Source organism: Anomaloglossus baeobatrachus, chromosome 12 (assembly GCF_048569485.1).
Source record: "Anomaloglossus baeobatrachus isolate aAnoBae1 chromosome 12, aAnoBae1.hap1, whole genome shotgun sequence".
In the NCBI taxonomy this organism is placed as follows: Eukaryota; Metazoa; Chordata; class Amphibia; order Anura; family Aromobatidae; genus Anomaloglossus; species Anomaloglossus baeobatrachus.
This window is the reverse complement of record NC_134364.1, coordinates 32221344-32246390: the sequence shown is the minus strand read 5'-3', so window position 1 is coordinate 32246390 and position 25047 is coordinate 32221344. Positions and strand designations below refer to the sequence as shown.

The 25047-nt window shown below is 48.9% G+C and overlaps 1 protein-coding gene across 1 annotated transcript in view; it reads left to right on the top strand.

Annotated features, from left to right (window-relative positions):
* Positions 1-23735, top strand: part of MBIP (MAP3K12 binding inhibitory protein 1) — a 56377-nt gene extending 32642 nt beyond the window's left edge. Inside the window, exons 7-10 of the mRNA XM_075331229.1 lie at positions 2636-2785; positions 3174-3271; positions 14050-14088; positions 21953-23735. Of these exons, the coding sequence (XP_075187344.1) occupies positions 2636-2785; positions 3174-3271; positions 14050-14088; positions 21953-22045 (380 nt within the window). The 3' untranslated portion in view covers positions 22046-23735. The remainder of the gene's footprint in view (positions 1-2635; positions 2786-3173; positions 3272-14049; positions 14089-21952) is intronic.
* Positions 23736-25047: the final 1312 nt, after the last annotated feature.

The following is a 25047-nucleotide window of genomic DNA, read 5'->3' as shown; positions in this document are numbered from 1 at the left end:
ATATATATATATATATATATATATATATATATATATATATATTTATTATATAATATATATCAATGTATATAAGACAAAGAACACAGACATGCTCTCTTTTCAGCCAGCATCACCAACTGAACTAGTTTAATAAGATGGATCCAATTATACCGTAAGCATGAATAACCTTGAAGCTAACAAGGAGGGCTTTCACTCCCCTATTTCTCACATCACACTCCTGCCCTCCCGTACATTCCTTCTATGTGAACATTACTGATAACACTTCTTACAGCTTCACATTCTGGCTTCATCTTTGGTTAACTCCTTCATGATTATACAACTTTAAATTATACTATAGGTCTGTGCAATGGCTACATAGACAGACAGATAATTTTGCATCTAAATCTACATTTTGATTATTTACATACACAGATATTCTTATTACGTTTAAACAAACATACTACAGCTCAGGTGACCTCCACACATCCAGATAGAAGAGACGTTTTCTGGGACTGAGGAGGCACCGAGCGCAATCCGGAAACACCTTTTAGAACAGAATGTGTGCATGCAGCACGGGACATGAATAACATAGTGCTCAAAGTTTTGCGCCTGCGCCGTTGAATTGGAAACCTGCGCAGGCATCCCTCGCTCTGTTATATTATGCAGCCCGCAGCATATAAGGGAACTCGTGAGATAGAAGTGAAGCCTCTGCATTACAAGACTCCGGGATACACTAGGGCAGAACGAGGTGCGCCTGCGCAGATTTCTGATTTACCATAACTGCGCAGACGCAAAAATTCAGGCATTATGTGGATGACATAGCAGGTGCCATCTATTTCCATCCAGATAGAAGAGGTGGTGTTTTCTCGGACTGAGGAGGCACCGAGCGCAATCAGGAAACGCCCATCGGAACGGGACATGACCCTTTTTCTGGGTTATTCGGGGGGCAGCTATGAGACTATAAAGGAGTTGTAGGAACCCCATTTACATGCTATAAAAAGTGATGGGCAGCATTTATAAGGGATAAAACTGGTGACAGGTTGCATTTATTGTATATATTTTTGGCTAAATTTTTTTTTTTTTTTTAATTGAGCGTTGTTAAAAATGTTGCACCGTTCTCCTTCTGTATTGTCCATGCTGCACTGTCAATTGCTGGCTGCTGAATGAGTAAACTGAGAATCTGTTAGTGAGCTCATTCTGACAATCCAATAGGAAAGGATGTGCTTTTAGCTTATTTATAACCACATCAAAGTTGAATGTGCAGGGAAATGAAAAGCCTATAAAAGCCAAACGATGTAAAAACATTTTTTGATGAAACCTAATTGCAAAAAAATGATTTTTAGCCCCAAAGATATGTGTATATAAGTAAAAATAAAGTAAATCCTCATTAAAGCAATTTCACATATCCATGTTTTGCGCTCCATACTTGTGTTTTTGTTTTTGTTTTTTTTTTGTTTTATATCATTCTGAATAGTTTCAAAAGTCTGTGCTGATTTTAAAGATTCTAAGATTCTGGAAACATTTGGAAATTATTTTTTGTTTTAATAGTTTATTTTTGATTAAAAACTAATTATTGCAATTCTCATTTTTGGTCATTTTTACTTTTGGTAGCGAGCTTGTTCAGACAACGTTTTACTCCTTCCTTTTTATGATCATATGAAATGTGAGGTGGTCATATAATAACCTGAGGCACTCAGAAGAGCAAAGATAAAGAGTTGCAAGCTCTCCTGTCAAAATGAGCTCACTGACAGAGTCTCAGTTAACTCCTTCTGCAGTTGGCAATAAGCGGTGCAACGGAGGGGGCTCTAGGTGGCTATTTTTAATAAAGCACACAAAACGATTTTTAGCTATAAATACATGTAAGGGTTATGTGGGACTGCCTAGTCCCAGATTAACCCCTTTTTAAGTAAAGGAAAGAAATGTCCAGCGCAGTCCACAGATCATAGATTAAAACGATTCCACGTTTATTAAGGCAATTCCATTAAAAATATATGTATACAAAGCGGTCAGCAAAGGGAGAAAATAGATATTCAGGACCCCATCGAACTGCGCGTTTCGACACATAGTCTTAGTCATGTTCATGAGTTTATCTGCATACTGCTAATAATAATTGATGTTGTTAGCCCTCTGGGCTCCCTCTAGTGGTGCCTGCAAAGAGACCAAAATTTCTTGTTTCACCCTGTACCTATACAGGGGGCCTTGAGCCCAATACAAAGAAATGCTATTGTTTACTATTACGTTTTTCTTGCCAGGGGGATGTCAGTGCTGTGACTAGGTCTAGTCTGACCATGCTCTCTCCTCTGATGAGCAGCTCACTGTCTATAGACAATGTACACAGAGAGCTGTGGTGTGGGCAGGGTTAGATTTCTGAGCTCTGCTACATCTAAGAACTGTGATTGTGTGATGGTAAACAAAGTGACACATCGCTGGAATCAGGGTCTCTGTTTCTATATTAAGCAGCTCTCAGATGAGGTAGCAAAAACCTGGTGACACATTCCCTTTAAGCAATTGATGGCGATCCATCTCTCATCCGCATCAATATTCTACATTATTTTGTTGCTTAGAATCTGATCTTCGATAAGTGAGAAATTGAGCTCGGTTGACAATAATGATAATTAATAGATATGTGTATGACGACTTTAATGTCCCATATCAGTTTCCAGGGTTGTGAATGCATACGGACCTCAAACTAGGACTGATGGCTCCACTTCCAGCTCCAGGTCGCATCCTCTTCCACATGACTGTGGGAACCAGGCCGTAGAGGAGAGGCTGCAAAGTATTGAATATCACCTGCGGCTAAACCCAGGTAACAACTCAGATCAATCGGCCACTCCATGTCTAGACTAATGTTTCCTACCTGTCAGCTCATTTTTTCTTCCTACTTATGTTTTCAACTCTATGTCCTCCAATTTTTGGAGGACAGAGAGTTAAAAACAATCTTGTCGATTATTTTGGAGACAGCCTGTCACAGTCTTCTTTCTTCTCTGCCTCCTACTCGCCCATCCGCCTCGGCCTACACTGCCGAGGAGCTAGAAATCCAGAGCACACCGGTAGAGATTACTCAATGTAAAGGATGGAGAAGCTATAGAACATATTTTAAATTTATGTAGTTTTTTTTTCTTTAGAATTATAGAATTTTTTTTTCTTTTTTTTACACTGTTCAAGTCTAAACATCTACTGTATAACACATGCAGGAGGACCCGTGCCGAAAGACGTTTATCAGAGAATTAAAAAGCTAGAGGATCGGATCTTGGAATTAGAAGGCATCTCTCCTGAGTATTTTCAGACCATGGTGAGCCCCTTTTTTTAATATGGAATTTCAGGATTTTTTTGATCGTTGCGATCTCCTCTGAAAATATTATCAAAAGGAATTTATGGTTTTCCAGTTTCATCTCTGTAATGTGTATGATGCCCTACACCTGAAATTTCTTTTTCGCTCCTAATTGGGAGACCCAGACAGTGGGTGTATAGCTACTGCCTCTGGAGGCCGCACAAAGAACTACACTTAAAAGTGTAAGGCCCCTCCCCTTCTGGCTATACACCCTCCCGTAGGAGTACGGATTCCTCAGTTTTAGCTTTGTGCGCAAGGAGGTCAGACACGCACGCATAGCTCCATTGTTTTTAGTCAGCAGCAGCTGCTGACTATGTCGGATGGAAGAAAAGAGGGTCTATACAGACTCCCAGCATGCTCCCTTCTCACCCCACTTATGTCGGAGGTGTTTGTAAGGTTGAGGTACCCATTGCGGGTACGGCGGCAGGAGCCCACATGCTGATTCCTTCCCCATCCCTTTTTACAGGGCTCTGGGTGAAGTGGGATTTACCGGTCTCCAGGCACTGAGACCGTGCTCCATCTACAGCCCCTGGAGAAGATGCTGGATGGAGCGGAGTACATCAGGGACATGGCCCTGCTTCCTTAAGGTACTCTGTGTCCCCGTGCATTTGGCGCTCACACCGCAGCATGCTGGGTGTTGTAGTGCGCCGGGGGACATCAGCGCTGCGGCGCCTGTGCCATGGCCTCATTCAGCTTAGCTGAAGCAGGCACACTTATGGGAATCGGCCGCGCCGGCCGCTGGGACTGCGGCACGGCTGGCACTTGTAGTGCGCCGGGGACTTCAGCGCGGCCTGCGCTTTTACGGCGGCCGCGCTGATAACTACAGTCCCCGGCTTTTTGCGGCCTGCTTCCGTTCGTTCCCGCCCCCAGACCTGCCAGTCAGGAGAGGGGCGGGACGCTGCCCACGTCTAGACTCGGTCGCGCCGGCCGCTGGAACAGCGGCGCGGCTGGCACTTGTAGTGCGCCGGGGACTTCAGCGCGGCCCGCGCTTTTACGGCGTCCGCGCTGATAACTCGAGTCCCCGGCTTTTGCGGCCTGCTTTCGTTCGTTCCCGCCCCCAGACCTGCCAGTCAGGAGAGGGGCGGGACGCTGGCCAGTGCATCAGCGCTGAGGGCTGGAGTCGTTTTTACATACTCCAGCCCTCACAGTCAGCACAGAGGGGACACTGTTCCCGCACTTTTGTTGGGGAACTCCCACGGACCGCCCCTCTCCACATAAGCCGGCAGCCATTCTTGCTGACACGCTGAGCTGCAGAGGGGAGCCGGGGAGACCCAGACAAGGCATTCTGCAGCCTCTTACCCGCTGTTCAGCGGGCGGTAAGCAGCCCTCAGGGCTCACCCCCTCTTGTGCTCGTAGTATTCTTAGTATTTTGTTGCTACAAATACTTGGTATTACATAGCGCTGGTCGCCCTTTGGCTATAGACTCTCTCACATGCAGAGAGCCAGCAGCATGTCGCCCGTAAAACGCAAGGGTGCCAAGGCACAGACATTATATGCTTCCTGCACCGCATGTGGGACTTTTCTACCGGCAGGCTCCACGGACCCCCATTGTGTGCAGTGCTCGGCCCCTGCGGTGCTTGCACAGTCGGGACCTCTGCTGGACGTGTCCCAGGGTGTACCACCTGTGAATGCTGTCCAGGTGACAGGAACTGAGTTTGCAGCTTTTGCTGACAGAATGTCTCTCACTATGTCACAAATTCTTGACACATTGCGAGCTAGGCCTGTACTTCAGACCACGGACACTGTGCATGTATTGCCCCCTGGTCCCCCTCAGCTCCTAGCTCCGGGACGGGCATCTACACCTCAGGGTGAAGACTCTGACTCGGACGATGGCCCCGGGCAGCCTAAGCGGGCTCGTTATGACGGGCCTTCACATTCATCTCAATGGTCTGGATCCCAGCGGGATGAATCTATGGGTGATGAGGCGGACGTAACTGATCAGGATTCTGATCCTGGGACCGCTCTCAATCTAGATACACCAGATGGTGACGCCATAGTTAATGATCTTATATTTAACATCAATAAGATGTTGAATATTTCCCCACCAGCTCCTCCTGTAGAGGAGTCAGCTTCGCAGCACGAGAGAATCCATTTCAGATACCCTAAGCGTACATTAAGCACTTTTCTGGACCACGCTGACTTCAGAGACGCAATCCAGAAACCCCACGCTTATCCTGAAAGGCGTTTTCCTAAACGACTTAAAGATACACGCTACCCTTTTCCCTCTGAAGTGGTCAAGGGTTGGACCCAGTGTCCAAAAGTGGATCCTCCAATTTCCAGGCTTGCAGCTAGATCCTTGGTTGCTGTTGAAGATGGAGCGGCACTTAAAGATGCCACTGACAGGCAGATGGAGCTCTGGCTGAAATCCATCTATGAAGCGATTGGAGCGTCATTAGCGCCTTCTTTTGCGGCCGTATGGGCACTCCAAGCTATCACGGCCGGGCTTGCGCGAGTCGACTCAGTCACACGTGCATTTGCCCCGCAGGTAGCACCATTGACCTCGCAAATGGCGGCATTCGCGTCGTACGCGATTAATGCTGTTCTGGACGCTACAAGCCGCACGGCAGTGGCGTCAGCCAACTCAGTTGTTTTGCGTAGGGCTCTGTGGTTGAGACATTGGAAAGCAGATTCTCATTCCAAGAAGTGCTTAACCAATTTGCCTTTTTCTCGTGACCGATTGTTTGGAGAACGTTTGGATGAAATCATCAAACACTCCAAGGGTAAGGACTCTTCCTTACCGCAACACAGACAAAACAAGCCCCATCAGAGGAGGGGTCAGTCTGGTTATCGGTCCTTTCGAGGACAGGGCAGGTCCCAATTCGCCTCGTCAAAAAAGACTCAAAAGGACCAGAGACGTTCAAATTCTTGGAGGTCTCAGTCACGCCCAAAAAGACCAGCCGGAGGAACCGTTGCCAAAACGACGTCCTCCTGACTTGCGGTCTCCGATGCCCACACCCGCGGTCGGTGGGAGGCTGTCCCACTTTGGCGACATTTGGCTAGCAAGCGTCAAGGACCGTTGGGTGAGAGATATTCTATCTCACGGGTACAGGATAGAGTTCAGTTCTCGTCCGCCAACTCGTTTCTTCCGAACTTCTCCACCACCAGACCGAGCCGATGCTCTGTTGCAGGCGGTGGCCGCTCTAAAGGCGGAAGGGGTGGTGACCTCCGTCCCTCTTCAGGAACAGGGTCACGGTTTTTACTCCAATCTGTTTGTGGTCCCAAAAAAGGACGGATCGTATCGTCCCGTCCTGGATCTGAAGTTGCTCAACAGACACGTAAAAGTCAGGAGGTTCCGGATGGAATCCCTACGCTCCGTCATAGCCTCAATGTCTCAGGGAGATTTTCTAGCATCAATAGACATCAAAGATGCGTATCTCCACGTGCCGATTGCACCAGAGCATCAGCGTTTCCTACGTTTCGTCATACACGACGAGCACCTACAGTTCGTAGCGTTACCCTTCGGTCTGGCAACAGCCCCCCGGGTCTTCACCAAAGTCATGGCAGCAGTAGTAGCTGTTCTGCACTCGCAGGGTCACTCGGTCATCCCGTATCTAGACGACCTGCTTATAAAGGCATCCTCTCAAGAAGCATGCCAACACAGTCTGAAGGTGGCGCTAGACACTCTCCAGACTTTCGGGTGGATTATCAACTTTCCAAAGTCTCATCTAACCCCGACCCAATCTCTGACTTATCTTGGCATGGAGTTTCATACTCTATCAGCGATAGTGAGGCTTCCACTGGACAAGCAGTGCTCGCTACGGACTGGAGTGCAATCTCTCCTTCAGAGCCAGTCGCACTCACTGAGGCGCCTCATGCATTTCCTAGGAAAGATGGTAGCAGCAATGGAGGCAGTCCCGTTCGCGCAGTTTCATCTGCGCCCTCTCCAATGGGACATTCTGCGCCAATGGGATGGGAAATCGACGTCCCTCGACAGGACTGTCTCCCTCTCTCAGACTGCCAAGGACTCTCTACGTTGGTGGCTTCTCCCCAACTCATTGTCACAGGGAAAGTCGTTCCTTCCCCCGTCCTGGGCAGTGGTCACGACAGATGCGAGCCTATCAGGGTGGGGAGCGGTGTTTCTCCACCACAGGGCTCAGGGGACGTGGACTCAGGAAGAGTCCACCTTGCAGATCAATGTTCTGGAAATCAGAGCAATCTATCTTGCCCTGCGAGCCTTCCAACAATGGCTGGAAGGCAAGCAGATTCGGATTCAGTCGGACAATTCCACGGCGGTGGCGTACATCAACCACCAAGGGGGAACACGCAGTCGCCAAGCTTTTCAAGAAGTCCAGCGGATTTTGACGTGGGTGGAAAGCAGAGCGTCCACCATATCTGCAGTTCACATCCCAGGCGTGGAAAACTGGGAAGCGGACTTTCTCAGTCGCCAGGGCATGGACGCAGGAGAATGGTCCCTTCACCCGGACGTGTTTCAACAGATCTGTTGCCGCTGGGGGTCGCCGGACGTCGATCTGATGGCGTCACGGCACAACAACAAGGTCCCAGTTTTCATGGCACGGTCTCACGATCACCGAGCGCTGGCGGCAGACGCCTTGGTTCAGGATTGGTCGCAATTCCGACTCCCCTATGTGTTCCCACCTCTAGCATTGTTACCCAGAGTTCTCCGGAAAATCAAGTCCGACTGCCAGCGAGCCATACTCGTCGCTCCAAATTGGCCAAGAAGGTCGTGGTACCCGGATCTGTGGCATCTCACGGTAGGCCAACCGTGGGCACTACCAGACCGTCCAGATCTGCTGTCTCAAGGGCCGTTTTTCCATCTGAATTCTGCGGCCCTGAACCTGACTGTGTGGCCATTGAGTCCTGGATCCTAGCGGCCTCAGGTTTATCTCAGGGAGTAGTTGCCACAATGAGACAGGCTAGAAAACCATCCTCAGCTAAGATCTATCACAGGACGTGGAAGATATTCTTAGCGTGGTGCTTGGCTCAAGGGTTTTCTCCCTGGCCATTTGCATTGCCAATTTTTCTTTCCTTCCTGCAGTCTGGGTTGGAAAAAGGTTTGTCCCTTAGCTCGCTTAAGGGTCAAGTCTCCGCGTTATCCGTATTCTTTCAGAAGCGCTTGGCACAGCTTTCTAAAGTACGCACGTTTCTCCAAGGAGTTTGTCATATCGTTCCTCCTTACAGACGGCCATTGGAACCCTGGGATCTGAACAAGGTTCTCCTTGCTCTTCAAAAGCCGCCTTTCGAGCCCTTGAAAGAGGTTCCCCTTTCTCGGCTTTCACAAAAGGTAGTTTTTCTTGTAGCGGTCACATCTCTTCGAAGAGTGTCCGAGCTGGCGGCGTTATCTTGCAAATCTCCCTTCCTGGTGTTTCACCAAGACAAGGTAGTACTGCGTCCAATTCCAGAGTTTTCTCCCAAGGTGGTTTCTTCCTTTCATCTCAATCAGGATATCACTTTGCCATCTTTGTGTCCGCATCCAGTTCACCAATTTGAAAAGGGTTTACATCTGTTGGACCTGGTGAGAGCACTCAGGATTTACATTTCTCGCACGGCGCCTCTACGCCGTTCGGATGCGCTCTTTGTCCTAGTCGCTGGTCAGCATAAGGGATCGCAAGCTTCCAAATCCACCCTGGCGCGGTGGATCAAGGAACCAATTCTTCACACATACCGTTCTGCTGGGCTTCAGATTCCATCTGGACTGAAGGCCCATTCTACCAGAGCCGTTGGTGCGTCCTGGGCGTTGAGGCATCAGGCTACGGCTCAGCAAGTGTGCCAGGCGGCTACCTGGTCGAGTCTGCACACGTTTACCAAACACTATCAAGTGCATACCTACGCTTCGGCAGACGCCAGCCTAGGTAGACGGGTCCTTCAGGCGGCGGTGGCCCACCTGTAGGAAGAGGCTGTATGACAGCCCGTTCATGTGGTATCTTTTTACCCACCCAGGGACTGCTTTTGGACGTCCCACTGTCTGGGTCTCCCAATTAGGAGCGAAAAAGAAGAAGGGAATTTTGTTTACTTACCGTAAATTCCTTTTCTTCTAGCTCCAATTGGGAGACCCAGCACCCGCCCTATCTGTTTTTAGGGTTTCGTTTTTTCGGGTGCACATGTTGTTCACGTTGTTTCTTAAGTTCTCCGATCTAGTTATCGGATTGAATTTGTTTTTGAAACTGTTATTGGCTTTCCTCCTTCTTGCTTTGGTACTAAAACTGAGGAATCCGTACTCCTACGGGAGGGTGTATAGCCAGAAGGGGAGGGGCCTTACACTTTTAAGTGTAGTTCTTTGTGCGGCCTCCAGAGGCAGTAGCTATACACCCACTGTCTGGGTCTCCCAATTGGAGCTAGAAGAAAAGGAATTTACGGTAAGTAAACAAAATTCCCTTCTTACCGGTGTGTAGTGCAAAAATATTTATTTTTTATGCATTTTAAAATAATTAAAAAGTCAGAATAAAATTATGAAACATTAGAGGGTGTGAAGACAAAAAAAATAACCAGGGTCTATGTGAGTGTACTTGTATGCAAAAAAAAAACAAATTGGCAATTTGGAGCTGTCACCTATGGGCCAATCCCAGGTCACACTGCACATATCCTGTTTATTCCAAAAATAAGACACTGTCTTATGCTTTTTTTTAACCCCAAAAAAAGTGCTAGGGCTTATTTTTGGAGTATGTCTTATTTTTGGGGAAACACAGTTTGGAATAAATTAATCCCAAAAAAAAAAATCGGACCCATCTCCCCCCTTCCCAACCTCCCCCTTCACGGGTGTCTTTGTCAATCCCAGGTCCCCCTGTGATCCTTGGCGGGCGCTTTCAGCAGGTGTGCTCCACGCCATCCTCCCTTGCTTCCAGCCGACACATTCACATACATCAGATCGCACGCACTCATTCATTCATTCATTCATTCATTCATTCATTCATTCATTCATACATACATACATACATACATACATACATACATACATACATACATACATACATACATACATACATACATATCAGATCACATACATACTCATTCACACATCAGATCGCACACATACACTCTCATACTCATCACATCAGATCACACACCAGATCACACACATACACACTCATACTCATTCACACACATAAGGGGGCTTTACACGCTGCGACATCGCTAATGATATATCGTCGGGGTCACGTCGTTAGTGACGCACATCCGGCGCCGTTAGTGACATCGCAGCGTGTGACACCAAGGAGCGACGATCAACGATCGCAAAAACGTCAGAAATTGTTGATCGTTGACACGTCACTCCTTTTCATAATATCGTTGGTGGTGCATGCTGCTGGTTGTTCCTTGTTTCTGCGGCATCACACATCACTGTGTGTGACACCACAGGAACGACGAACATCACCTTACCTGCGTTCTCCGGCAATGAGAAAGGAAGGAGGTGGGCGGGATGTTCTGACCGCTCATCTCCGCCCCTCCTCTGCTATTGGGCGGCCGCTTAGTGACGCCGCTGTGACGCCGCACGAACCGCCCCCTTAAAGGAGAGATTGTTTGGTGTCTCCAGTGACGCTAAGCAGGTATGTGCGTGTGACGCTGCCGTAGCAATATTGTTTGCTACGGCAGCAATCAACACATATCGCAGGTACAACGGGGGCGGGTGCTATCGCGCACGACATCGCTAGCAATCACTAGCAATGTCGCAGCGTGTAAAGCACCCTATACTCATACACACTTCAGATCACACACACATACTCATTCACACATCAGATCATACACATACACACATACTCATTCTCACATCAGATCACACACCTACTCATTCACACACCAGATCTCACACACACACACATACACACACACACACACACTCACACTCATTCATTCACACTTCAGATCACACACATACACACTCATACTCATTCATACATCAGATCACACACCAGATTGCACACACACTCATTCACACACACACGATCACACACCAGATCGCACACACACACACACACACACACACATACACACACCAGATCGTGCACACACACTCATACACACATCAGATCAAACATCAGATTGCGCACGCACACACTTCAGATCACACATGCAATCACACATCAGATCACACATACACTCAGCAGATCTAGAGAAGAAGAAGCTGGAGAAGAATGGAGAATATATATATATATTATATACATGATTTTGTCCTGATGAAAGCGAGGGTTCTCGCTGAAACACGTTGATAAATAAAATCACTTGGTTCTACCTTGTTGGTCTCTCTACACGGCAGCGCAGCATAGTCTCCATTCTTCTCCAGCTTCTTCCTTTCTAATGGAGCAACAGATATGGCCGCACATTGCCGCTACATTCATCCTCTATGGGACTGCTGGAGATGGACTTGACCAGCAGCCATCTGATCCTTTGGTGATAACATTATCATCCACAAATGCTGTATATGTGATCTTGTCCTGATGAAGGCGAGGGTTCTTACTGAAACGTCTTCATCGAAAAATACCATTTAAGTGTCTGTCCTCATAATAAAGTACAGATTAAAGTAACCTCTATCAGAAAGTAGAAACTGGATAGCAAACACAAAGATGTCAGTGTCTGGTGAAAATTAAAATGTAAAAAAGGCACCTAATGTGAAATTGGTAAAGAGATGGGGGATAGCCATCACCGCACAATGCAAAAATCACTATAAAATAGGAAGAATCTGTTCTAGACGGAGACTCCAGGCAGATTGATGACCGTCCCCCTTTAAAACACTAAAGTTGCTTTTTATCCCTAAAAGTGCAATCACTCCCGGTGTTAAATTGCTGCACATTACTGTGTGCGGCTGAGACGTGCTGCTGCTGCCGCACACGGTGGAGACGCTGCAGAAATTGTTAGTTGTTGTAGCGTGCTATTAGTCAGAGTCCTATAATCATATACATATTGTTATCACTTTGTAGACCAGCAAGACTCCAAATTGAGAAATAGGATTTAGATTTATTCTAATGCTTTGTATTATTATTTTTGTAATTCTGGCCTCTGAGTTTCTGCAGCATCCGACTCATCTGTGCCATAGTTTCTGCCTGAAATTGAATGCGCTTTGCTGCATATTTAATGCTGCCCTGCGCGTATAATCCCACATACTTGTTCCTAAGTAGCCAAGTTTCCAAAGTGACGGAGTTGAAAATATACACCGTATTTTTCGGTTTATAAGATGCACCGGATTATAAGACGTACCCCAAATTCAGAGCAAAAAGAGGTGGAAAAAAAGGGGGGGGTGTCAGTCTTATAATTCAGTGTTGTTTTACCGGAGGGGGTGACAGCAGTGGTGGAGTGGGGTTACAGGACGCTGGGGCAGCTGGGCTGGGTCTGGGGCAGCTGGGCTGGGTCTGCTGTGTTGGGGCTGGGGCTGCTGTGTTGGGGCTGGGGCTGCTGTGTTGGGGCTGGGGCTGCTGTGTTGGGGCTGGGGCTGCTGTGTTGGGGCTGGGGCTGCTGTGTTGGGGCTGGGGCTGCTGTGTTGGGGCTCGGGCTGCTGTGTTGGGGCTCGGGCTGCAGCAGCTGCAGGAGAAGAGTGCTTCAAAGAAATGACGCCCGATGTTAGCGCAGATTGAGCTCTCGGATCAATGGCAAGCAGAGATCTCATCTGCGCATGCACCACCTCCTGGTGCCATGTTCCTTAAGTCCACTGCTCGGAGATCAATGGGCCGGAGGCGGCGCTTTTGCAGATGAGATCGTAAGCAGAGGGCTCTATCTATGCATGCACTGACTCTATTTTTAGTCCTCACCACCCACAATGCCAGCCAAGCTTCCTCAGCACCAGCCGCCGCAACAGCCACACCCCCACAGCCGCCCCAGCGCCCTTACAGCCGCGCCCTTACAGCCGCGCCCTTACAGCCGCGCCCTTACAGCCGCGCCCTTACAGCCGCGCCCTTACAGCCGCGCCCTTACAGCCGCGCCCTTACAGCCGCGCCCTTACAGCCGCGCCCTTACAGCCGCGCCCTTACAGCCGCGCCCTTACAGCCGCGCCCTTACAGCCGCGCCCTCACAGCCGCGCCCTCACAGCCGCGCCCTCACAGCCGCGCCCTCACAGCCGCGCCCTCACAGCCGCCCCAGCACCCGCATAGCTGCACCCTCACAGCCGCACCAGCACCCGCACAGCCGCGCCCTCACAGCCGCACCAGCACCCGCACAGCCGCAGCCGCACCCTCACAGCCGCACCCGCACAGCCGCCCGAGCATTCCCCCAGCCTCCGGCGACTTCTCTCCACCATCCAATAATCTACATTCAGATTATAAGACACACCCCTCATTTTCCTCCCAAATTTTTGGGAGGAAAAGTGCGTCCTATAATCCAAAAAATACGGTGTGTATATAATGTTTTTAGTCTTTAGTAGCTCATTTTAAACTGTGGTTTTTTGTTGTGGGTTTTTTTTTTTTTTTTTTTTAAATCCCAACAAACTAAATAATTAAATACAAAAAATATTCTAAAAAATGTTTGAAAAATGTATCACTTACTCCTAGATGTATCCTTGCATTACCCATAAAATATCAATTATTCTAGGAATTTCTTTAATTAGGCGTTGTGTGATGTGCTGTTCCTCTGTTACTCTTCCTGGAAGTGTATGAATAAGTTGCAAACTGGGCATGGCCATTCTCCCTTGCAATAAGATCTGGACACTGTAATGACCCAGCCCATTTAACAAGGGAAATGGTAACGCCCAGTTGTCAGTTTATCCCTACCAAGAACAGTAACGCAGGATGATGTATGGTCTATGAGAATATTTAATGTAACACTGTTTTTTGTGATTACATACTTGTTTTTCTGTTTTGCAGGAGATGTCCAGTAAACGAAGAAAAGCTCAGACTTCGCAGGTAGAGTTATAGATATAACAGCGTAGGTGGCCGTGCATCAGAAAATATACTCTATATTGATCAATTTTTTGAGCCACCCCTGCCACGTCACGGCAAATCTCAATAGGGGGGGTCCCACTCTATATTAAAAAAATAGATCCTACCTGCCCATATATATCAGTATAGGATGCTGTCTACACCTCCAATATATAGTACTTCAATAGCCTTTTGTTTGTGTTTCTCGTAGCTGTAGCAGCTGGCACCTGTTCACACTTGCTATGTTTTATTTGGAGATGCAGGTTTTTGTTTTTTATTTTGCAGTATACCATATTTTTCGTATCTAAAAAGGTAAAAAAAAAAAAAGAAATATGGGGTCCGATTTATAATCCAGTGGTGTCTTACTTGGGGGGCGCAGCGATGATGGAGCGGGGTAATATGAGGCAGGGGCAGTGGTGGAGTAGGGCGGTGCGGCGAGTGTCCCGGACACTTACTGCTGGAGCTGTCAGGTAGGTAACATCAGTAAACTGTCAGCGGTGTGGGCTTAATGGCCCCCGCTGTTGGTGCGTTCGCAGACTGAGCTATTGGCTCAATGACTAACAGAGATTTCATCTGCACACACGCCACCTCCGATCAACATTTTCCTTAAGTACGCTGCTTGGAGATCAATAGGCCGGAGGCGGGGCATGCGCAGAGGAGATCTTGACCCGATAGGTCAATCTGCGCATGCACCGACTCCAGGCACTATTATTTGACGCCTGCACCACCAACATTTTAAGGATGGTCCCTACCGCACCGCCCGCAGCATTGCCCCAGCCTCCTGTGACCATTCTCCACCACCTCTCGGTAAGCTACATTCAGCTTATACGATGCACCCCTCATTTTCCTCCCAAATTTTTGGGAGGAAAAGTGCGTCTTATAATCCAAAGAAGATAGATTTTTGTGTACTCACCGTAAAATCTTTCTCTGAGTCTTCATTGGGGGACACAGGACCATGGGTTATGCTGCTGTCACTAGGAGGCTGACACTAAGTAAACAGAAAAAGTTAGCTCCTCCTCAGCAGCATACACCCTGAGCCGGAGGCGGACTCAATCAGTTTAGTGCACAAGCAGTAGGAGGAGAACCAAACAACTCTAGATCAAACTAGGTAAAAACTATAACCAATTATTCATGCGACCAGTGGCAGGGAATATGGCCACTGAGGCAACAGGCAGGTAATATGCAACCAAAAAATACAAACAGGGTGGGTGCTGTGTCCCCCAATGAAGACTCAGAGAAAGATATTTTACGGTGAGTACACAAAAATCTATCTTTCTCCATCGTTTCAAAGACCTACCTTGGTACAGGTGTGCTTCTGCCGCCCGCAAAGATAACGGCAAGACTGGCCTCTGCCAAAGCATGTGTGTGAACCTGATAGGAACTAGTAAAGGTATGCCGAGTAGACCAGGTGGAGGCCCGGTGGACATGGTCGACCAACGTCTGAAGTCCAATCCTCCAAGAGGCTCCCCTTGGACCGTAGAATGCGGTAGAGGTCCGTCCACTATGCAATAGGCTTCACAACATCACGGAATGAATCCATGTGGCAACCTTGGACCTGGGCGCTGGCATGCGACTCCTGGGAGCGAGTGAAAAGAGGAACTGACTGCCGGCGTAAACCGAAAGTCCGGTCCTGAAGACATAAACGACTGAGGGCACGAACCAGCTCAGGAACAAACTAGGCCCCCTTTTTAGGCTGAGAGAAGAGACTAGGACCGATTTCGAAACTCAATCTCCTTATCTGGAAGGAAGGCAGTTGCCTTGGATCGAAAAGGGGGAGTTGTGGCCGGAGCACCCCCCTTGTCCTGCTGGAGGACCCGGAAAAAGGGGGGAAAAAGCAGCAAGAGAGGGCTGTCCGCCCTGATGCCCCTTGCAGAAGAGACGGCCACGAGGAGCCCACCTATCCAAACAGGTGGGAGTAGAAAGCACTCGGCAAGGTCCAAACCGGGAGCCAGGTCCCGCGTTTCTAGTGGACGGTGATGCCGCCGAGCCCGACGGACGCTTCTCTGCGTGAAACACCTGATCGTGTGACAAGAAGTGATAAGTCTCTGAAATTGAAATGACCGCGTCGACACTCGGCCCCTAGCGGGACGCGCTAGAAAAAACCGCATCCAGATCTGACTGCAAGCATGGTAGCAGTGCCGGAAGGGAGGGAGAGAGAGAGAGAGAGAGAAGAGAAGAGAAGATGCGCTCCTCACATCCCGGAGGAGCTCTTCACGTGTGGTAATAAACCATCTTCCCGGTCTCCATCATTGTTTGCATCCTTCTTGCCAACCGGCCTGTGCAAGCAAGTACCCGGGATCCGCTATTAAGGCCGTAAACCTAGGACCTTTGAGACCTCGTGGAAGAGAGGGCCCCGACTCAGAAGAACTGGACGGTCTGGAAGGCGCCACGGAGTATCTGCGAGGAGTTGAGTGAGTTTTGTTAACTATGGTCGCCTGGGCCACTCCAGAGCCACCCTCTGCCTTGGTCCAACTTGAGAACCCTCGAGATCATGGGAAGCCGTGGGAAGATGTCCAAGAGATTGAACTGGCCTCCCGGCCGGGTGGGGGCGTCGACACCTAGTGCAGAGAAGGAGGACACCCTTGATGCCCCGTTGACTTAAAGTTGGATCGGGAGGTCCATAGGACCACGACTGTAGGTTTCCCTTCGTCGTAGATATGGCTGGTGACGACCCTGTTGAAAAGCCATTTGCCTAGGCGAGGCTCTTCCTGCCGGGGAAAAAAAAAAAAAAAAAAAAACACGGCCGTCCAAACGTCCATGGTAGGGATTTGTACTGCCGAGATTAGAGAGCGACGAGATCCGGCCCAGAGCAAGATCCTCTCAACCTCTTCCCTTGACATGACACTCCTTGCGCTTCCCCGGTGTATGATGCACGCCACCGCTGTGGCATGGTTCGACTGGAACCTGACCGGGTAACCTCGTCCCAGTGAAGAAAATCGTAACCAGCTAACCGGATGGCTCTGGCTTCCGGAATGTTGAAAAGGGGGGGGCAACCTCTAGTGGTGACCCTCGGGACCGTGTTGTGGGATGGTGGGATAGCGTACCCTAGCACAGGAGACTGGTGACGGTAGATACTATCCTCCAGAGAAGAAGGAGAGAGGACCCTCCCGAGGGACGGTTATGAAGACTGGTCCACTAGGAAGGGGTTGGCGGGTTCCCAGGGCAAACGGAAGCTACCTGTCTTCGTTCTTCAGTGGGATCCCGTGGAAGGCCAAAGATGAAAAATTGGTAAGTGTACCGCTGCTATCACCTCCACCAACAGCCAAGGACTCGCATACCGAACCCGACTCGGTGCGGGGAAGAAAACTACTCCTGCGTGAAGAGTAACTTCCCTCGGACGGGCTCGAATACCGTGCCTAAAGGAATGATCTACCGGGCCGGGGTCTGATAGGACTCCAAGCGGTAGCTCAGCTACCCTAGTAGCGGAGGAGTAACAGTGACTGTCTAAACCCCAAGACTAGGGGGAAGTCTAAACCACCAGGTCGTTTCTGGGTGGAGTGAACTTAGCGGCCCTGTCGAGTAGGCTGTGCAGGGACAGCCGCCCTGATCCCTGGAAGCGCTTCTTAAACAAAGCTGGAACGGTCCGCAGCGATGCAAGGCGGAGGGACTGCTGAGAGATAGCGGCGCCCTGACGTTTGCGGCTTGAACAGACTGGGATCGAGCGGTGAGGCGACGATCCCGAGCGTCTGGGCCGATGCTGGGAAGAGCTGTGCTCTTCCCTCACGTAGCCTAGGGGAAGGAGTATTCCACCCTCACGTAGCCTAGGGGATCCACTGGATTAGCCTATCTCCGACGGGACGGCCACCTAAGGGCGTAAGGGAAGTCAGCGACTCCTTAGATGCCGCCTCCGCGTTTCAGATCCTGAGTCAGAGGTCTCGACGGGTGGTCACACTGCTGCTATAGGCTCAGGCCGTGCAGCTGGCAGACGCCAGGGCTGTGATGATAAGGTACTTACCGAAGATGTCAACCAGTCCTGAATCGGCAGAGATGGAACGTAGTCCGCTGGACAGAGATGGAACGGTGTCCGTGGAGTCCCTGAGAGACGTCACGTTAGGGATGATAAGCCAGGCGGAACCCTGGCGGGCCGATCACAGGGGGGCATGCCCCTTTTCTCCGGAGCCTCTTTGGAGAAGGGATAATGACAATACAAGACTTACCGCTGGTAAACGTCGTGTCTGGTTGTTGTCTGTGATGATGCAGCAAATCGGCGAACTACTGGATGTCCACTGAATACATCACGGGATTGCCGGAAAAGTCCTAAAGGAAACCTGTGTGCTCAGAGAGGAGAAGAGGACTATCTGTGCGCTTATGGTCTGACTCACCATTTCCTCCAGTTTATTCGTCCTGCGCCGAATATCGGGCGCCTGCTCGGAATCCAGCAGAGGTGGTACGCCTGGGTCATCACCAGAGATGTCGGAAGGCTTCCGGTGGAGCGGTAGCTTGTACCTGGGAATGAAGGAAAAACCAAGGGGAGGCGCCGAAGGCGAGACCTGGCGGGTCCGCTTCGAGTAGTGGATAAAGTCCCTGGTACGGGACTCACCTCCCCCGGCGAGTGCACTGAGAGAAAAGGGCTGACCGTACCTTTAGGGCTTGATTCATCATTTCAACCAGGCTAATCGTTATGCGCCAAACATCCGGGTCCTCCTGCTTGGAGTCCAGCAGAGGTGGAACGCCTGGGCCATCACCCGAGAGGTCGAAAGGCTACCGGAGGAGAGGCAGACTGGACCTGGGAACTAAGGTGAAAAAACCTGGGGGCCTGCAGAAGATGAGACCTAGCGGGTCCGCGTTGAGCGGGGGAAAAAAGGGGGCCCCTGGTACGGGACTCACCTCCCCCTGTGCGTGCCCGGAAAGAAAAAAGGGCTGTTCGCACCTTTATGGCTTGACTCACCGTTTCTACCAGGCTATTCTCATGTGCCGAACATCATGCGCCCGCTTGGAATCCAGCAGAGGCGGTACGCTTGGGCCATCACCTGAGAGGTCGAAAGGCTACGGAGGAGCAGCCGTCTGGACCTGGGGATGAAGGTGAAAACTCCCCGGGGGGATTGCGCCAGTCCTGTGTAGGTATGACAGAGCGTCAGCCAGGGACGTGGCGTATGCGCACCAATCCGAAGACATCAGCGAGGGGATTTATGGTTTGAGCCCGGGGCGCTAACCAGCCGGCCGGGGCGGGATGCCGGGACCTGCTGTGTCAGGGGCTGCGGTGGCTGTGATCACTAAATCTGCATCTATAGCCAACTAGTTGCCTGTACAAATCAATCTATATATATATATACCCATATACATATATATACACATATATATATATATATACATATATATATATATATATATATATATATATATATATATATATATATATATATATATATATATATATATATATATATATATATATATATATATATATATATATATATATATATATATATATATATATATATATATATATATATATACATATACATATACATATACATATACATATACATATACATACACATACACATACACATACACATACACATGCACATGAAAACACTATAAAAACACAATCCTCATATGATTGTGGCTCTTTTGAGGGCTTGTTTTAACTGTTATAACCGGTTGCTGCAGCCTCAGCAAGCCGCACACCGGGAGTTCTATTTCTTTTCTACTTTTTTTTTTTTTTTTTTTTGATAAGATGAAGTCTGGAGAGCGGGAAAACACACAGCCACCGCCCCCCCTGTGATGCCTGGGGCAGAGCGGAGGGCGGAGACGGACGGCCGGCGACCAATCGCACTGTAGTGGAGGGCGGGCCTGGGACACTGGAGACAAGGCCCAAGCCGGGGCCTAAATTTTGGGGCTGCCGGCTCGCGGGGAGGTAGAGACCGGCGGTCCTACCTGCAAACAGTGGTGGGGCAGCGGCGATGACCGGAGCGCCCAGAGAGAGCTGTGGGCTTGAGCCGGCGCGCGCCGCCGACTGCTGAGATGTGGCCGGGGCGCAGACTAGGCCGAGACCGGGGCCTCAATTTTGCAGCCGCCTGGGAAGAAGGTAGGAGAAGGTCGGTCCTACCTGATCTCGGTGGCGTTGGTCCAGAAATGGATGCGGTGCAGGCAGGGAGCCCTGCCCCTGCCTGTGTGCCGTGCCCCCGTCCAGGGAGACTGCTGGCTCCGGGGGAGCAGCGTGCTGAGGCAGGGAAGTGGGCATCATGATGGGGGAAGGAGCCCCCCCTCAGGAGAAGGCAGCGATGCGGGCCCCATCAGATTTCAGACGCGCTGCTGAGGTCCCATCCCTGCTGTATGCCCCTGTACGCCCTTTGGGGTGATACAGCAGGGCGAATCAGGGGTGCCCACGACAACCTGCCCACACGAACACCCCCAGGAGTGGTACCATGGGGATGGACGGGGGAGAGGGCCCAAAGTCTGAAACCCCTGCGACCCTGGGGAGTGGTACCCACAGGGCTGCGGAGGATGATGAAGAAAATACCTGCAGAAAACAAGAAGACAGGTATGAGAGCGATGAGCGGCGCCGAAAATAGGGAAAAAAGGCGCAAAAAACAAATGGCTGAGGGAGGCCGAGACGGCCCACATCAGCCTCCTACGACACTAAGCTAAAAACTGATTGAGTCCGCCTCCGGCTCAGGGTGTATGCTGCTGAGGAGGAGCTAACTTTTTCTGTTTACTTAGTGTCAGCCTCCTAGTGACAGCAGCATAACCCATGGTCCTGTGTCCCCCAATGAAACGATGGAGAAATATGGTATATTGGAGGTGTAGACAGCCTCCTATTCTGACTGTGCTCTCCGCCCATCAGCCGCAGGGTAGTTTTTATTAGTCCTATATCCTATCTGCCCATATGTTGTAAACTTAAAGCTGATTTACATGTGTCGATTTCTCGTGCAATCGCATTTGCGATCGCACCCGCCCCCATCGTTTGTTCGGCACGGGCAATTTGTTGCTCGTGTCGCTCAATGCTGCAACCCCTCGTCACACGTACTTACCTTCCAAACGACCTCGCTGTGGGCGGTGAACATCCACTTCCTGAAGGGGGAGGGACGTTCAGCGTCACCGCGACGTCACACAGCGGCCGGCCAATAGAAGCGGAGGGGCGGAGATGAGCGGGATGTAAACATCCCGCCCACCTCCTTCCTTCTGCATTGCCGGCGGCCGCAGGTAAGCTGCAGTTCATTGTTCCCGGGGTGTCACACGTAGCGATGTGTGCTGCCTCAGGAACATTGAACAACCGGACGTTCGATTTTTAGAAAATGAGAGACGTGTCAACGAACGAGAAGGTGAGTATTTCTGCTTGTTCACCGTCGCACGCTACGATATCACTAACGATGCCGGATGTGCGTTACTTATGACGTGACCCCACCGACATATCGTTAGATATATCGTAGCGTGTAAAGCCCGCTTTAGTCCAGGAGAGGCATGACACTAGGATAGGATTCAATCAAGAAAGGTCACCTTGCCGCGGTCGATGGGCTCACATGAATTGACCAATTGTTACTTTAAGTACCTTCATTTTTGTAAGTATATTCCATATAGCATTAATGTGGTTTAAATTTCATATATTCCATGTTTGCATATGTATTGGCGCTTTCACAGTGCTGCTGTATTTGTTTTGTTTGTGCTTCATGTAGCTGTAGCAGTTGGCACCTGTTCACACTTGCAATGTTTTATTTGGAGATGCAGTTTTTTGGATAATCAGTGCAAACAGTCTTCCAGGGCATAATTAACATGTTAAATAGTAAAAAAAAAAATAATAGAAAATTAATGCTTTTTATTACTACGTATGCTCATGGTTAGAGGTACAGTTAGCTGCTATTGAGATGGTTTGCCTAAAGTGTGTATATATATTTTTGTCTTTTAGAGCTACTCCCTGTTGGAGCTTGACCAAAAAATGAATGCTCTCAGGCAGTCCCTCTACAAAAAAGCTAAAGTTGGGGCTCTGGACAAGATATAGTCGCAATGATTTGGACGTTGCTGCCTTTACCCTAGTTGGAGAGTATCACCGTTCTCCATTTATCATCTGTAATTTTGTGTTGCTTCCATCATTCCACATATTCAGTGACATTGGTCTCAACGTTATTGTAGAAGAGCGTCATGGCCGACCGTAGGCTTTGTTAGGGAATAGCAGGGAAATTGATTGGAAGGATTTAGCAGCTATAGAACAAAATATCAATTGCAGACAAGTTACTAATGTCAGTGATTATGGACAGACTTTTGGATAGGTATTGGGAGGAAGGAAGTTTAATCGGCAGTGCTCATCATCTCCAATAGAAAACAACCATTTAAAGAGAATCTGTCAGCAGGATTTTGCTATGTAATCTGACTTCAGCGATGTCACTTACTGGGCTGTGTTGCTGTTTCAATAAAATCAGTGTTTTATCAGCAGGAGCTTATCACTCCAAGACTAAGAGTCTCGTGCCTCCTAGTCAACTGCTCTGTTTAACCCCGTCTATTAACACTGATTAGCAGCTTTTTCTTGCACAGTGTTCACAGCCTCCAATCAATGGTGGGGGATGGCATTATACAGGTCTCAGCATTCTGTCCTCCACTAGATCTGCAGCGGAGAAAACTGTGATTGTATTAAAATGACAGCAAACCGTCCAGTAAGTGACACATCATTGGGAATCGGGGTCTCAGCCCCTACACCATGCTGGTCTCAGATTATATAGCGAAGACCTGCTGACAGATTCCCTTTAAAGGAATATTTTTCACCATTCTTAAAGGGAATTTGTCAATTGATTTTGTAGTACAATATTAATGTTTTTTTTTTTTTAATAGGGCTTCAGGAGACCTTTCAGGATCAGTAAGTTTTATTGCTCTACCTTATCCTGTTATCTTGTTGTAAGCTCTGTAGAATTCAGTGTGACATAGTAAATAGTAGCATATGTAAATACAAACTGCATATTCACTGCTCCCCCACACACCTCTGAGTGCTGACATCAGATAGTAAATATGAAATTGAATTTGCTTCCCCCACCCATACTCCCTCCCACCTCTCAGCAGTGATAGTGAGTAGTGATGAGCGAGTACTAAAAAGCTCGGGTGCTTGAGGCTCGGGCCGAGCATCCCAAGATACTCGTGTACTCGTCCCGAGCACCGAGCCCAATGTTATCCTATGGGAGACCCGAGTATTTTTGTGAAATGACCACCGGCAGCATGTAGAAACCATAAAACTGTAAATTAAAAAAAAAAACGTGCGTGTGTGTGTAAGCGTGCATACATATATACACGCGGAGTGGAGTGCGGGAGGGGCCGTAGCCGAGCGGGGAAGTGTCGGGCTAAAGGCACGGTCATTCTGTGAGGGCCGGCCAATCACTGCAATTCCACAAGTAACAGGGCTGTGGCATTGCGGTCTGCCAGCCAATCCCTGCATGAGGGCTGGCTCTCAAAAGAGCGCCAACATGAAGACCACGAGTACAGCACGAGTATCGCGAAATTACTCGGTACCCGCCGAGTAGCCCGAGTACAGTGATACTCGTGCGAGTACCGAGTAGTGACAAGCATACTCGCTCAACACTAATAGTGAATGCACTGCAAGGTAGGTGGGAGGAGCAATGAATATGTAAATTGTATTACATACACTTGACTAGTGTGCAAGAGACAACAAGATAAGAGAGAGCTTACAACAAGATAACGGGATAAGGTAGAGCTATAAGCCTTACTGATCCTGAAAGGTCTCCTTAATTCCTATTTAAAGATAACATTAGGTAATTTTGCAGTACAATACTAATGTTTTCTTTTAACTAGGACTTAAGGAGACCTTTCAGGATCAGTAACATTTATAGCTTTACCTTATCCTGTTATCTTGTTGTAAGCTCCTTAGAATTCAGTGTCATGTGCACACTAGTCAAGTGTATGTAAATACAATTTGTATTTTCACTGCTCCCCTTTACCCACCTCCCAGTGCATTCACTATTACTGCTGAGAGAGGTGGGAGGGAATATGGGTTGGGGCAGCAAATTCAGTTCAGATTTACCATCACTGATGCCAGAACTGACAGGTGGGTGGGGGGAGCAGGTCATATGCAGGTTGTATTTACATATGCTTGACTATTTACTATGGTCACACTGAATTCTATGGAGCTTTCAACAAGATAACAGGATAAGGTAGAGCAATAAAACGTACTGATCCTGAAAGGTCTCCTTAAGCCCTATTTGAAGATAACATTAGTATTGCACTACAAAATCTCTTGACAGATTCCCTTGAAAGGAGTTGCTTAAAGGTCATAAAAACATAACTGCTCTATTCAAGAAACAGAGCCATTCGTCTCCACAGAATTTATCTGGTCCTGCCGCTCAACCCGAACAAAGTAAATGGAGCTGAGTTGCAATACCAGAGACGGCCCATTTACAAGAGTTGCCCCTTTCTGACGCTGCTGCAAGAATGTGACTTAGAACAATGCAGCAATATCTTAAAGGGAACCTGTCACCAGTTTTATGGCCTATAAGCTGCGGCCACCACCACCGGGCTCTTATATACAGTATTCTAACATGCTGTATATAAGAGCCCAGGCCGGGGGTATAACATAAAAAACACTTTATAATACACACACAGGCTTGAGAAGACGGAGGAGGAAGATGACAGAGAGAGGAGGCGCCGGTCCCGGAGAACAGCGCCGCCCACCGGGCCAACGAGCACCGCAGCGACCGGTTTAGGTGAGTATTATAAAGTGTTTTTCTCTGACGCCTCATTGGGGGACACAGGACAATGGGTGTTATGTTGCCTATCCATAGGAGGACACTAAGTAGATGCAAAAGCATAGCTCCTCCTCTGCAGTATACACCCCCTGGCCGGGCCAGGCAAGCTCAGTTTTAGCTTAGTGTCTGTAGGAGGCACTTCCTTTCAAGGTTTGTTATTTTTTGAGGGCGACGGTTTCCTTTTGGGACTGATCTCCCGCTACCATCAACGGGCGGGAACGTGGAGTGTCGCCTCCAAGTACCCCCTTCTGCGACGCTG